This window comes from Dermacentor albipictus, chromosome 2, assembly GCF_038994185.2.
Source record: "Dermacentor albipictus isolate Rhodes 1998 colony chromosome 2, USDA_Dalb.pri_finalv2, whole genome shotgun sequence".
NCBI classification, from domain to species: Eukaryota; Metazoa; Arthropoda; class Arachnida; order Ixodida; family Ixodidae; genus Dermacentor; species Dermacentor albipictus.
The window spans coordinates 2502254-2515420 of record NC_091822.1 but is presented as its reverse complement, the minus strand read 5'-3'; the positions used below and the strand labels follow the sequence as shown (position 1 = coordinate 2515420).

The window sequence follows — 13167 nt, the reverse complement described above, 5'->3', positions numbered from 1 at the left end:
TCATGGTTTCTCAACCACAGATTGGCCACATCGGCCAATCCAAGCCAACAATGACGTCGGTTAACTTGGTGCGGTCACCCCACTTGTTGTATGCACTAACGCCTTCGCACTCTTCAAGCCAGTTCTCCAGGTCGGGATCGGCGGTGCCACTGAAGATCGCATGGTCATGCTGACGTACCTCACCAGAACACATGACAGCCGTGGGGGCATCATCGGTCATTGCGGAGGCAGGTGATAACGCAAGGTTTCAGGGCCGTGATGACGGGCACCCAGTACCAAATGCCACGGGATATTCTTGTAAGCCCGCAGGCCGCCTGACAGAAGACCAGTAAAACAGCGCATTCCCAGGTGGACAGCGATCGAGCGCACAGTACTATTTCGTTGTTTCCTTCTGCCACACTTCACCATGCCGCCGCTGATAATCTACACTATACTATATATATATATATATATATATATATATATATATATATATATATATATATATATGTTTATGTATGTAAGTATATGCGCATGTATATTTACTGTACTGACACCATGCAATGGATTCTGATGAAGGCCGGACCCCGGCCAAAAACGTCTATAAATGGCTTCATACGCGCGTCTACACTGTATATATATATATATATATATATATATATATATATATATATATATATATATATATATATATATACAGATGAAGAAGTCGGAGTAGTATAATGCTCAAGCGCTGCATGAAAGACATAAAACGCGACACATGCACAATCCCTGTGGCACCGCAGCGGTCATCCAATGGCGGAACAACTGGAGTGACCCGATCGTTAATGTAGGGCCCTATAAACCAGGTCTCAAATTTCTCCCATAAGCCAGGAGCGTGAACTGGGGTCCAGAGCAACACTTCATCTTCAGGGTGGCAGGAAACGACACGGTGGGATGCATCATAGCGAGTTCTCCTGTCTTGTTGACTGGCGTCGGTGTTGAGGCGGGCACGTTGGCTACACCCGGCAACGCGCCAAATGAACTATTCTCGCATTAATGTGAACGAGGGCACGGGACACTGAAGAAAGAAATGTCGAGGCTAGTGATCAGTTGGCGACCATACACAAGGAAAATGGCGAGTACTCCATAGGGCATCGGATTGCCGGGTTGTATGCGGAGCTGACGAATGATAGAATGACATCCCAATTTGTGTGGTCAGGGTTGATGTACATTGATATCATGTCAGACAGCGTGCGATGAAAACGCTCTGTGAGACCATTATTTTGAGGGGAGTATCTGGAAGTCATGTTATGAATGGTATTGGACGCATGGAGAACCTCGTCGAGAAGTTTCGACAGTGTGATGTGTGCAGCGCGCGACAAGCTGCGGTGGGCGGAAAGGACAGAAGCAGATGACATGTAGCGCTCGCGCCGAGGCGAATTCCATGCTGGAGCGAAAACGACAACGCCGAAGAGCGTCCAGTACGTGAACATGCGACTCAAGAAAAGGAACTAAAAGAAAAAAAGCGAACCCAATTAGGAGAAACCACAAAGCGCCAAAAAGCCAATGAGAAAGCGGCGAATCGGCCAGAGCGGGAGAAAAAGCGAGGCGCCCTGGGAGAGTTCCAGGAAGCGACACCAGGAGAAGGTCGGCCACCGGACCAGAAGTTGAAGACAGGCCGTCTGGTTCCGGACCCAAGCCACCAGGACTCCACCCGACCGGGGCCTCCTTCCAGCCCGTTCCTGTGCGTCGCCACTCTACCCGATCGTGCCACCAGCTGCCCAAAGCCGGCGAGCTTCTGTGGCCGTGGGCAGGACGAGAGCAGTCGGGCTACGGGTCAGAGTTCCACGCCCAGCTGCCCGGCCAGAACACCTCCGCCATCCGCTCGTGCCGCCAAGCCGCCTGCCTTCTCTCTCCAAGCCAGAGCTAGCGCGCTCTGGTCGCCCGGTCCACCATCCAACACCCCTACCTTTGGTGAGACCGGCGCAACTTCTCTCATTTTGTCTCCGCTTCTCCACGTCGAGACTGTTATGCGCCCCTGCCGTCGTGGTGAGCTCGGACTCGCGTACTGTTAATGCTATACTAGCCCTAAGTGTGTTCCCTGCCGTGATGTCTGGTTGAGTGTTTATTGTATGCTTTATCTTCTTTCTAGTATTATTCAAAATTTGTGCCTGTGTTTTTGAGACCAACGGCTTTTTCCTCAATTGAGTTCGCGAAGCCTCCTTCAGTACCTTTGAACACAAGAACCTGCGTCACAGACAGAAAGTCCCTACGATGGTCGCTCAAAAGGACACGTGGGGCACCGTGCAGTAAAAAGATGGCCTCCAAAAAAAGGCTGCGACCTCCGCTGCGGATCCCGATGATAGTGCATCTGTTTCAGCGCACCGTGTCAAGTGGTGTATAGCTGTGGCAGTCCGCCGTTTACCGCCAGTGGATAAGGGTAGTGGTCCATAGAGGTCGATACCAACGACTGCGAAGTGAGCTTCAGGACATGGGACAGGTTGGAGCAGTCCAGACTGAGGTGAGGTCAGCCGTTTGCGGTGTTGGCCGAGCGAACAGGAAGCCACGTATTTCGCTAAACTGGTCCAGGCCAAGAGAAGCGGCTGCGAATTCGCTCATAGGTTTCATGGGAACCAAAGTGACCAGCAGTGGGAACGTAGTGAAAGGTATCTAGTATCTAGGCCCGAAGGGATCAAGGAACAACAGGAACCCAACGGTGTTCTTCGGGGGGAAACAGCGTACCAGTATAACATCAAATTTTTGATCTTGAGGTTGTTCAACTGCCGACAGAGCCGAGTGTTAGGTGTGCGAGATGATCCGCGAATACGCTCCGTAACGGAGTGGCAGTAGGAGTCACTACGTTGGCAAGATGCAAACGTATGAGAACGACTGGATGGGAGCCGCTCGAGAAATGCGAGGGAAAGGAATGCAAACGATACGTCCTGCGGTTTGCTCAGGCAAGGTGGCAAGCAAGCAGCGTTTGAAGCCGGTGGTAGGGGACAACGAGAGAGAGCATCGGCTTCCTCGTGTTTCTTTCCAGACTTGCAGGTATCCTCGAAGTCACATTCTTGTAAGCGAAGTGTCCAACGGTCAAAACGTCCCGTTAAATTATTTGGCGTCGTCAACCAGCACAAGGCGTGGTGATCAGTAACGACCATCAAGTGGCGGCCATGCAGATAAGGCCGAAATGTTTGGACGGACCAAACAACGGCGAGACACTCTTGCTCGGTAATTGTATAATTTTTTTCGGCGTGCGACTTGCATATGCAAGCACACGTTCGTTGGAATTTCGCTTACGTTGCAGAACAGCGCCGATACCATAGGCGCTGGCGCCAGCATGTAGAAAAGTGTGTGTGGAATGACAAAGCACAGGTTCGGACGTAAGGGCATGCTTGAGGTTGTCAAAAGAAGTTTGGCAGTCTTCCGACCATAGGTAGGGAGTTCCAGAAGGAAGGGTTTGATGGAGCGACGCCGCAATGGTGGCAAAGTTATCTATGAAGCGCCGGAAATGCGAAGCTAAGCCAAGGAAGCTACGCAAGTCTTTGGCGCGTTGAGGCCTGGGCAAACGCAGAACAGCGTTAATCTTTTCGCGGTCAGGCCAAAGGCCCCTCTCGCTGACAAGGTGTCCGAGTACTTTAATTGTTTTGCTGGCGAACTGGCACTTTTGTATGCAGCTGAAGCCCAGCAGCTGATAGGCATGTCAGGACTTCATCGAGGCGCTGCAGGTGCTGATGGAAGGTCGACGAAAATATGATGTCCAGCTAGCATAAGGAAGTCTTCCACTTTAGGCCCCGTAGTACAGTGTCAATCGTCCGCTCAAATGTGGCGGAAGCATTAGACAGGCCGAAAGCCATTTCATTAAATTTGTAAAGATCATCTGGTGTCGCAAAGGCAGTTTTTTCCTTGTCTACGTCGTGCATAAGGATCTCCCAGTATCCGGAGCGTAGTTCAAGGCTGGAGAAATATCCCGTGCCTTGTAATGAATCTAACGCGTCATCGATTCGGGGCAGGGGATATACATCTTTGCGGGTTATCTTGTTCAAGGCACGGTAGTCTACGCAAAATCGCACTGAGCCGTCTTTCTTAACAAAACGACAGGTGATGACCGAGGGCTGTGAGTATTATATATATATATATATATATATATATATACTCACAGTATATATATATATATATATATATATATATATATATATATATATATATATATACTGTGAGTATTACTCCTTCCTCTTCTTCATCTCTATATATTCGTCATCATGGCCAGCGTCATCGTCTTTAGCGCGCGACCTACTAAATAAACCGTCGAGGTTTAGCTGCTGTCTCGCAGGTGGTGGAGGCTGCTGTCGATACCTTGGTCCTGTGGCTATGGTGTTGGGCTGCTGAGCACGGAGGTCGTGGGATCGAATCGTGGCCACGGCGGCCGCATTTCGATGGGGGCGACATGCGAAAACTCCTGCGTACTTACATTTAGGTGCACGTTAAAGAACCCTAGGTGGTCGAAATTTGCGGAGTCCTCCACTACGACGTGCCTCATATTCAGAAAGTGGTTTTGGCACGTGAAACCCCATAATTTTTTATATCCCTTGGTCCTCTCCGCCTTCGAGGTTCCCTGGGGCTTCGTTCAGGTCGCCGCTTGCTCCGTCTTTCCGCCACCATGCCCCAAGAAAATCCACCAGGAACCTCCGGCATGACCATCTCTGCCCCACCCGCCTTTCCTTCATGGACAGTCGGCACGTGGCAGCGCGATGCCACGATGTTCGCTGGCCTTCGTACTGACGATGTTGACGACTGGCTGGACAATTATCACCGCGTGAGTGAGTCTAACAGGTGGGATGATATGCACAAGCTTCGCAACGTTGCATTCTGCTTCACTGACGTTGCCAGGACTTGGTTTCTTAACCACGAGAGCACCTTGCCTGACTGGGCGCCGCTTAGACACCAGCTTCGGCAGATTTTTGGCACCCCCAACGTCTACTCTGGGGTCGCCAAGAAAAAGCTTGATGGACGCATGCAACTTCCCGGTGAAATACACCACTTATATCGAGGCCGTTCTCGCCCTTTGTAGCCTTGTTGACACCACCATGACAGAATCTGATCGTTTTCGTCATATCCTAAAGGGCATTGCGTTGAACGCACTGGCGAATAAGAATCCGAATACCGTTAACGATGTGATCGCGACTTGCCAACAACTGGATGCACTGCAGGCCTGTGACGCCCCTCCTTCCTCGGGTTTGGACCTGTGTATGCTGATTGGGACTCTCATTCGCGAAGATATCTAAGCGTGTGGCCTGCTCAGTCCTCCCGATCTCCAGCCTCAACCGTCGCTTCTTGGCCTGCGCGACATCATCAAAGATGAGCTGTGCTCCATGACCTGCGCTGCGAGCTCTGCCCCTCCTTGCCCGTCAACCTCGTATGCTCATGTTGCGGCTATGCAACCAGCGTTCGTTCAGGCAGCTCCTCCTGCTCCTGCTACTGCTCCTAACAATGTGGCGACTCTAGCACCCCGTCCACGTGCCACAGTATTTTACACTACCCTGCCTACGCCCCGTCTCATTTGTTATTATTGCGGTATTCGCGGGCACATATCGCGTTTTTGCCGAAGACGACAACAAAATGAGCGCTGTGCCTACAACGTTTATGAGAGAGACCCGTTGCTTCCTCCGAGTCCCTACCAGCACCGGCTTTCCCCAAACTTACTTTCTCCACCTCCCGAAGCACCTCGCAACTGCCGTCCAGGGCGCCGCCGCTCGCCCTCCCCTCTACGATGCTCGACATCACCCCTGCAACCGACCATCCGCATTCCTGGCTACCGGTCAGAACACTAGATTGTGCAGTTTTTGGAGGGAAAGCTGCATGGCTCGCACAGACTACAATTCATCCAGCGTGCGCGGCCAATACTTTATTCGTTTGCGTAGAACTTGTACCAGTTCTAGCATTGATTGATATGGGAACAGCTATTGCTAGTATTCACGCTGACTTGTGCTCTCGTCTATGCAAAGGTACTGCAACTTACAGGAGCTCTTCGTGGTGCAAATAATGTTGTGATTCAGCCATCGGTGCAATGCACCGTTTGAGTTTCGATCGACGGGATACGTCACCATATCCAGTTCACAGTGTTGATTTCCTGTGCTCACATGCTTATACTAGGGTGGGACGTTCTCTCTTCGGCGTCTGCTTTGATCTCGTGCCGTCAACGCCTCCGTAACTTAACAGAAACCGGCAATTCCGACGACGCGTACGAACCGTGCCTTCGCTTACGAACTGCTGACGATTGTATGGTGCCACCTGGCCATGGACAACCCCTCGTAGTTAACTCTAACATTAGCGATGGTAACGTTTTAGTTGTACCATCAGCCCGCTGCCTATCGATAGGGATTGCTCTGGCACCCAGCCTTGTTCGCTTCACCAACAGCATGGCCACTTTGACTATACTCAACACATCCACTGAGCCAGTACTGCTGCCTGAAGGCGCTGTTGTCATGTGCGTCTTGGATACTAAGGCTGTCTCTGTGCCTCGACTACTGCTGTTTCCCAACCCCCCTCAGCTATAGATCTGGTCCCTGCTTCTGTTCTCGCTAGTGCCATCAGCGCTGATTTAACGCCACAGCAGACGGGGGAGTTACTGGCGTTGTTATCCAACCATAACGAGTCCTTCGACGTCCACTCTCCTATTCAGGGACAGACTTCTGCAGCGGCTCATCGCATACAAACAGATGGAACTTCCATCGTGCGCCGGTGGCCATATCACGTTTCTTCCGCCGAACGCCAGATCATCGATACCCACGTTGCTGACATGATGAAGCGTAGCATAATTCGCCTTTCCTCAAGCCCTCGGTCGTCACCTGTCGTTTTGTTAAGAAAGACGGCTCAGTGCGATTTTGCGTAGACTACCGTGCCTTGGTGCAGCGGTGGCGTAGAGGTAGAACAGCCGCCTCGCGTGCAAGAGGTCCGTGGTTCGAATCCCGGTGCCGGCAATTTTCCACTGGATTAAAAAAAATTTTAACAAATCCGCGTGTTGATAAAATTGCACAAACAGGCCTGGAGTGTGGCCTGATCCCGGTGACCAGAACCGGTAACGCACTCCCTCACCAGAGCAGGATTGTCCACCCTGGTGCAGTAATTGGCCACAAACTCCTATATGAACAACACAATCAAACCCCGGCCCTCAGTCCCCACCATCTGCGAAGCAACTGACCACGGCGGCGGTCAGACCTGCGACGCTGCAGAGGGTGCTAAGAATCACTAGCTCCGGACAGGCCGCCAATGGAATATGAACCTGGCAACGTTTAACGCTAGAACGCTATCTAGTGAGGCGAGTCTAGCAGTGCTATTGGAGGAATTAGAGGGCACTAAATGGGATATAATAGGGCTCAGTGAAGTTAGGAGGCCAAAAGAAGCATATACAGTGCTAAAAAGCGGGCACGTCCTGTGCTACAGGGGCTTAGCGGAGAGAAGAGAACTAGGAGTCGGATTCCTGATTAATAAGAATATAGCTGGTACCATACAGGAATTCTATAGCATTAACGAGAGGGTGGCAAGTCTTGTTGTGAAACTTAATAAGAGGTACAAAATGAAGATTGTACAAGTCTACGCCCCTACATCCAGTCATGATGACCAGGAAGTCGAAAGCTTCTATGAAGACGTGGAATCGGCGATAGGTAGAGTGAAAACTAAATACACTATACTAATGGGCGACTTTAATGCCAAGGTAGGCAAGAAGCAGGCTGGAGACAAGGCAGTGGGGGATTATGGAATAGGCGCTAGGAATAGCAGGGGAGAGTTATTAATAGAGTTTGTGGAACAGAATAATATGAGGATAATGAATACCTTCTTCCGCAAGCGGGATAGCCGAAAGTGGACGTGGAGGAGCCCGAACGGCGAGACTAGAAATGAAATAGACTTCATACTCTGCGGTAACCCTGGCATCATACAAGATGTGGACGTGCTCGGCAAAGTGCGCTGCAGTGACCACAGGATGGTAAGAACTCGAATTAGCCTAGACCTGAGGAGGGAACGGAAGAAACTAGTACACAAGAAGCCGATTAATGAGTTGGCGGTAAGAGGGAAAATAGAAGAATTCCAGATCAAGCTACAGAACAGGTATACCGCTTTAACTCAGGAAGAGGACCTTAGTGTTGAAACAATGAACGACAATCTTGTGGGCATCATTAAGGAGTGTGCAATGGAAGTCGGTGGTAACTCCATTAGACAGGGTACCAGCAAACTATCGCAGGAGACGAAAGATCTGATCAAGAAACGCCAATGCATGAAAGCCTCTAACACTACAGCTAGAATAGAACTGGCAGAACTTTCTAAGTTAATCAACAAGCGTAAGCAGCGGACATCAGGAACTATAATATGGATAGAATTGAACAGGCTCTCAGGAACGGAGGAATCCTAAAAACAGTGCAGAAGAAACTAGGAATAGGCAAGAATCAGATGTGTGCGTTAGGAGACAAAGCCGGCAATATCGTTACTAGTATGGATGAGATAGTTCAAGTGGCTGAGGAGTTCTATAGAGATTTATACAGTACCAGTGGCATCCACGACCATACTGGAAGAGAGAATAGACTAGAGGAATTCGAAATCCCACAGGTAACGCCAGAAGAAGTAAAAAAAGCCTTAGGAACTATGCAAAGGGGGAAGGCAGCTGGGGAGGATCAGGTAACAGCAGATTTGTTGAAGGATGGTGGTCAGATTGTTCTAGAGAAACTGGCCACCCTGTATACGCAATGCCTCATGACCTCGAGCGTACCGGAATCTTGGAAAAACGCTAACATAATCCTAATTCGTAAGAAAGGAGACGCCAAAGACTTGAAAAATTATAGACCGATCAGCTTACTGTCCGTTGCCTACAAACTATTTACTAAGGTGATCGCAAGTAGAATCAGGAACACCTTAGACTTCTGTCAAGCAAAGGACCAGGCAGGATTCCGTAAAGGCTACTCAACAATAGATCATATTCACACTATCAATCAGGTAATAGAGAAATGTGCGGAATATAACCAACCCTTATATATAGCCTTCATTGATTACGAGAAAGCGTTTGATTCTGTCGAAACCTCAGCAGTCATGGAGGCATTACGGAATCAGGGTGTAGACGAGCCGTATGTAAAAATACTGAAATATATCTATAGCGACTCCACAGCCACCGTAGTCCTCCATAAAGCAAGCAACAAAATCCCAATAAAGAAAGGCGTCAGGCAGGGAGATACGATCTCTCCAATGCTATTCACAGCATGTTTACAGGAGGTATTCAGAGACTTGGATTGGGAAGAATTGGGGATAAAAGTTAATGGAGAGTACCTTAGTAACTTGCGATTCGCTGATGATATTGCCTTGCTTAGTAACTCAGGGGACCAATTGCAATGCATGCTCACTGACCTGGAGAGGCAAAGCAGAAGAGTGGGTCTAAAAATTAATCTGCAGAAAACTAAAGTAATGTTTAACAGTCTCGGAAGACAACAGCAATTTACAATAGGCAGCGAGGCACTGGAAGTCGTAAGGGAATACACCTACTTGGGGCAGGTAGTTACGGCGGATCCGGATCATGAGACGGAAATAATTAGGAGAATAAGAATGGGCTGGGGTGCGTTTGGCAGGCATTCTCAGATCATGAACAGCAGGTTGCCATTATCCCTCAAGAGAAAAGTATATAACAGCTGTGTCTTACCAGTACTCACCTACGGAACAGAAACCTGGAGGCTTACGAAAAGAGTTCTACTCAAATTGAGGACGACGCAACGAGCTATGGAAAGAAGAATGATAGGTGTAACGTTAAGGGATAAGAAAAGAGCAGATTGGGTCAGCGAACAAACGCGAGTTAATGACATCTTAGTTGAAATCAAGAAAAAGAAATGGGCATGGGCAGGACATGTAATGAGGAGGGAAGATAACCGATGGTCATTAAGGGTTACGGACTGGATCCCAAGGGAAGGGAAGCGTAGCAGGGGGCGGCAGAAAGTTAGGTGAGCGGATGAGATTAAGAAGTTTGCAGGTACGGCGTGGCCACAATTAGTACATGACCGGGGTTGTTGGTGAAATATGGGAGAGGCCTTTGCCCTGCAGTGGGCGTAACCAGGCTGATGATGATGATGATGATGATGATGATGATGATGATGACCGTGCCTTGAACAAGATAACCCGCAAAGATGTATATCCCCTGCCCCGAATCGATGACGCGTTAGATTCATTACAAGGCACGGGATATTTCTCCAGCCTTGAACTACGCGACAACATCGACGGCAGCAGAGCTCGCAGCGCTCTTTACTGCTCTTCATCACATTGGTGATGAACCGCCACACAAATGGACAATATTCTGCGATTTGAAGGCGGCACTGCAGTCTCTACTGTCACCTTTACGACGCGGACCGCACGAACAACAAATTTTCCATATTACAGAGACATTACACCATATAAGTGATGCAGGCCACGAAATAACCTTTCAGTGGCTTCCAAGTCACTGCGGGATTATCGGCAATGAACGGGCGGATCACGCTGCCCGCTCAGCCCATACTGAGGAGCGCCACGTCCCAATTCCTCTTTCTAGAACTGACGCGGCACGGAAGCTCCGCCTACTTGCTCGGCAGTGCACCGCGTCGCAATGGAATGAGCCACATTTGAGAAATCCGCGACTGTACTCACTTGATCCAACATTAAGTCTTCGAGCGCCATCACAGCTTCGCCGTAGAGACGCCACGCTTTTATATCGACTTTGGTTGGGCGTTGCCTTTACTAAAGCCTATGCCTTCCGCATAGGGATGACCGACACCCCAACCTGTGACCACTGGGGCCATGAAGAATCAATTGGCCATATTTTGTGCACCTGCCCGCAGTACAGTCCACAGAGGGCATGCCTGAGCCATGAACTTGACCAACTGGACGACCAACCACTGTCCGAAAAAAGAATTCTGCAACATCGAAAGGACCTACCGTCACAGAAGAAGGCCGTGCAAGCGCTTTTGCGCTTCTTGCGATCTACCGGCCTGTGTGAACGATTTTAACTGGAACGCAATTTGTGTGTGTGTCTCCATGTGTGCGCGGTCGTTTTTTTCGTTTTTTTTTGCGTTTTCCTCTCTGTCATCTTTCTAACCCCTATCCCCCATCCCCAGTGTAGGGTAGCAAACCGGAGACTCATATCTGGTTAACCTCCCTGCCTTTCCTCTTCATTCTCTCTCTCTCTCTCTTGAACACATGAACACTTGAAGCTGCTTGAGTGTGAATACACAAGACATCTGAATATGTTACATAAAATTGTTTCGCACACTAACACGTCACAAGAAGGGCTACGACTGACTGTGAGACGGCAAAATAAGAGACTTGAAACAAATGACTTCACGTAAATATATACAAGCTTTAGCACACGTCTTTCACTGCGATTAAAATTTTATGAAGTACCAAAGTTGACTTGCCTGAGCTTTTTGTCTTCGAGATGTATATATTTTCATGTTGCCCAATTATTTTATAAAATAACATCACTCAACTAAGCTATTAAATGACGAGACATCATTTAGAAAGTTGTCGGGCATGGTGAACGCCTGAATCATGTTTCTCACGTGCCAGGTTTGCTTTCTTCAGAAATAAACTTGTAAAACTTTTGTGTAATGAGCGCAGCTTATCTCCCTGGCACAAGTCAAGAACAAACACTACACCGTTTGATTATGTTATTTGGGGTACAGAAGAGTTTGTTGGTGGCATTTCCTCAATTTAGTGAGCTTATTTTCAGATAATATTTCTGGACTTGCACAAAGCTAATTAGAGCACTTTTTGGGGCCTTTTGCCCTATACCCAGCAACTAAGTGGTACCTCAGTCAATAAAGAGATAAGGCCTTGAACGATAAGAGAAAAAATTATCTAGCACAGAAAATTGGTAACACGGCTAACACAATTCCAAACAGCCAAATAAATGGTCACCTGCACTTGCAGTATCATGTACCCCAGAAATAGTCATAAAGGATGAGAAAAGGTTCGAATAACTGGACAGCCAGATTGGTGAGACAGTGAAAAACGCAAATAAATGCGTATACTAAACACCAATGACCTCAATTGCGCAGGTAAAATGTTATTAAAATGCTACCAGAATTTTATTGCATAAAATGCATAAAGGTTCCATAAAAATTGGGACAAAGCAGTAACAAAGACGGAGGATGATACAGCACCCGCGTTGAAAAAAAATTACAAGTAATATACATGCATATTTAAGCTGACGACAATTTTTTCTCCAATATATACAAAAAGAACACATGCACTTACCACATGAAAAAGGTTCCTGCGCCTGGAGAATGCAGCACAGTACAAAGCAGCGTCATGAGAACCAAAAAGTAGAGGTTAGTATGTTTAAAAACTACGAATGCTTGAATGCCTACAAACAGGCATGTGACATGTCATGCCTTGAATGGATGAAATTCATAAATCTTACACACAAAGGAAGTTACCATCACTCTATTGGCTTTCTCTTATTGGCTTCCTCAAGTTGAACTAGAAAATGTACAACAGTGTTAAAAACAAAAGAGAAGATAAGACCCTATAGCGTTCTTCCTGAAATAAACAGCGCAAATAACTTCATGTATCCATTCTATGGACACTTCGCCAATTCCGTGCACATTTACATGACAACCACCCACAAAGAGACGAGAAGGATGAATTAGGGTAGGAACACACATGCACGCTGACTCAACTAGAAGTTTATTCCTGAAGACAAATATTTTAAACACACTGGCCAACTTCACAAAGAAAAAGCCATGGATGCGCAGCAGAAACAGCCCGGCACAACAAAAAAGGACCGAACCCCTATGAAAATGGTCATTGCCTTTATGTTTCCTTTATGTTTCCTTCTTGTGCCCTATGTGACCTTTATGATTCCTTGTCCTTTGTGTGACCTCCGGGACGCCAACTTTGTGTGTACCACATGTTTACTCATCCTAACGTATACCTCGAGGAAGTGACCTTTATTATGCCTCTAGGATGTGTCCTTTATGTTTACGGCAGGTTGTTAACTGGGTGTGTACTATGTGTTACCTGAGTGTACACTTGAGTGCACATGTAGGTGACATAGAGTGCACATAACAACTGTCTGTACATATAACACAGGCAGCTATATCTGTACTTTGTGACAGCCGTTGATACACTCTGCAGAGTCATTGTAAGTACTAAATCTTGACTTATCCTTTCCTTTGCCGCAAGAAAACAACCCTTATTATAATT

At 48.0% G+C, this 13167-nt stretch overlaps 2 protein-coding genes across 4 annotated transcripts in view; both read left to right on the top strand.

Annotated features, from left to right (window-relative positions):
* Positions 1-13167, top strand: part of LOC135921112 (uncharacterized) — a 424568-nt gene that overhangs the window by 254606 nt on the left and 156795 nt on the right. The gene's annotated exons all lie outside the window — the stretch shown is intronic.
* Positions 1-13167, top strand: part of LOC139056432 (uncharacterized) — a 31218-nt gene that overhangs the window by 95 nt on the left and 17956 nt on the right. The window contains exon 2 of the mRNA XM_070534683.1: positions 1552-1935. Coding sequence (XP_070390784.1) covers positions 1552-1935 — 384 coding nt within the window. The remainder of the gene's footprint in view (positions 1-1551; positions 1936-13167) is intronic.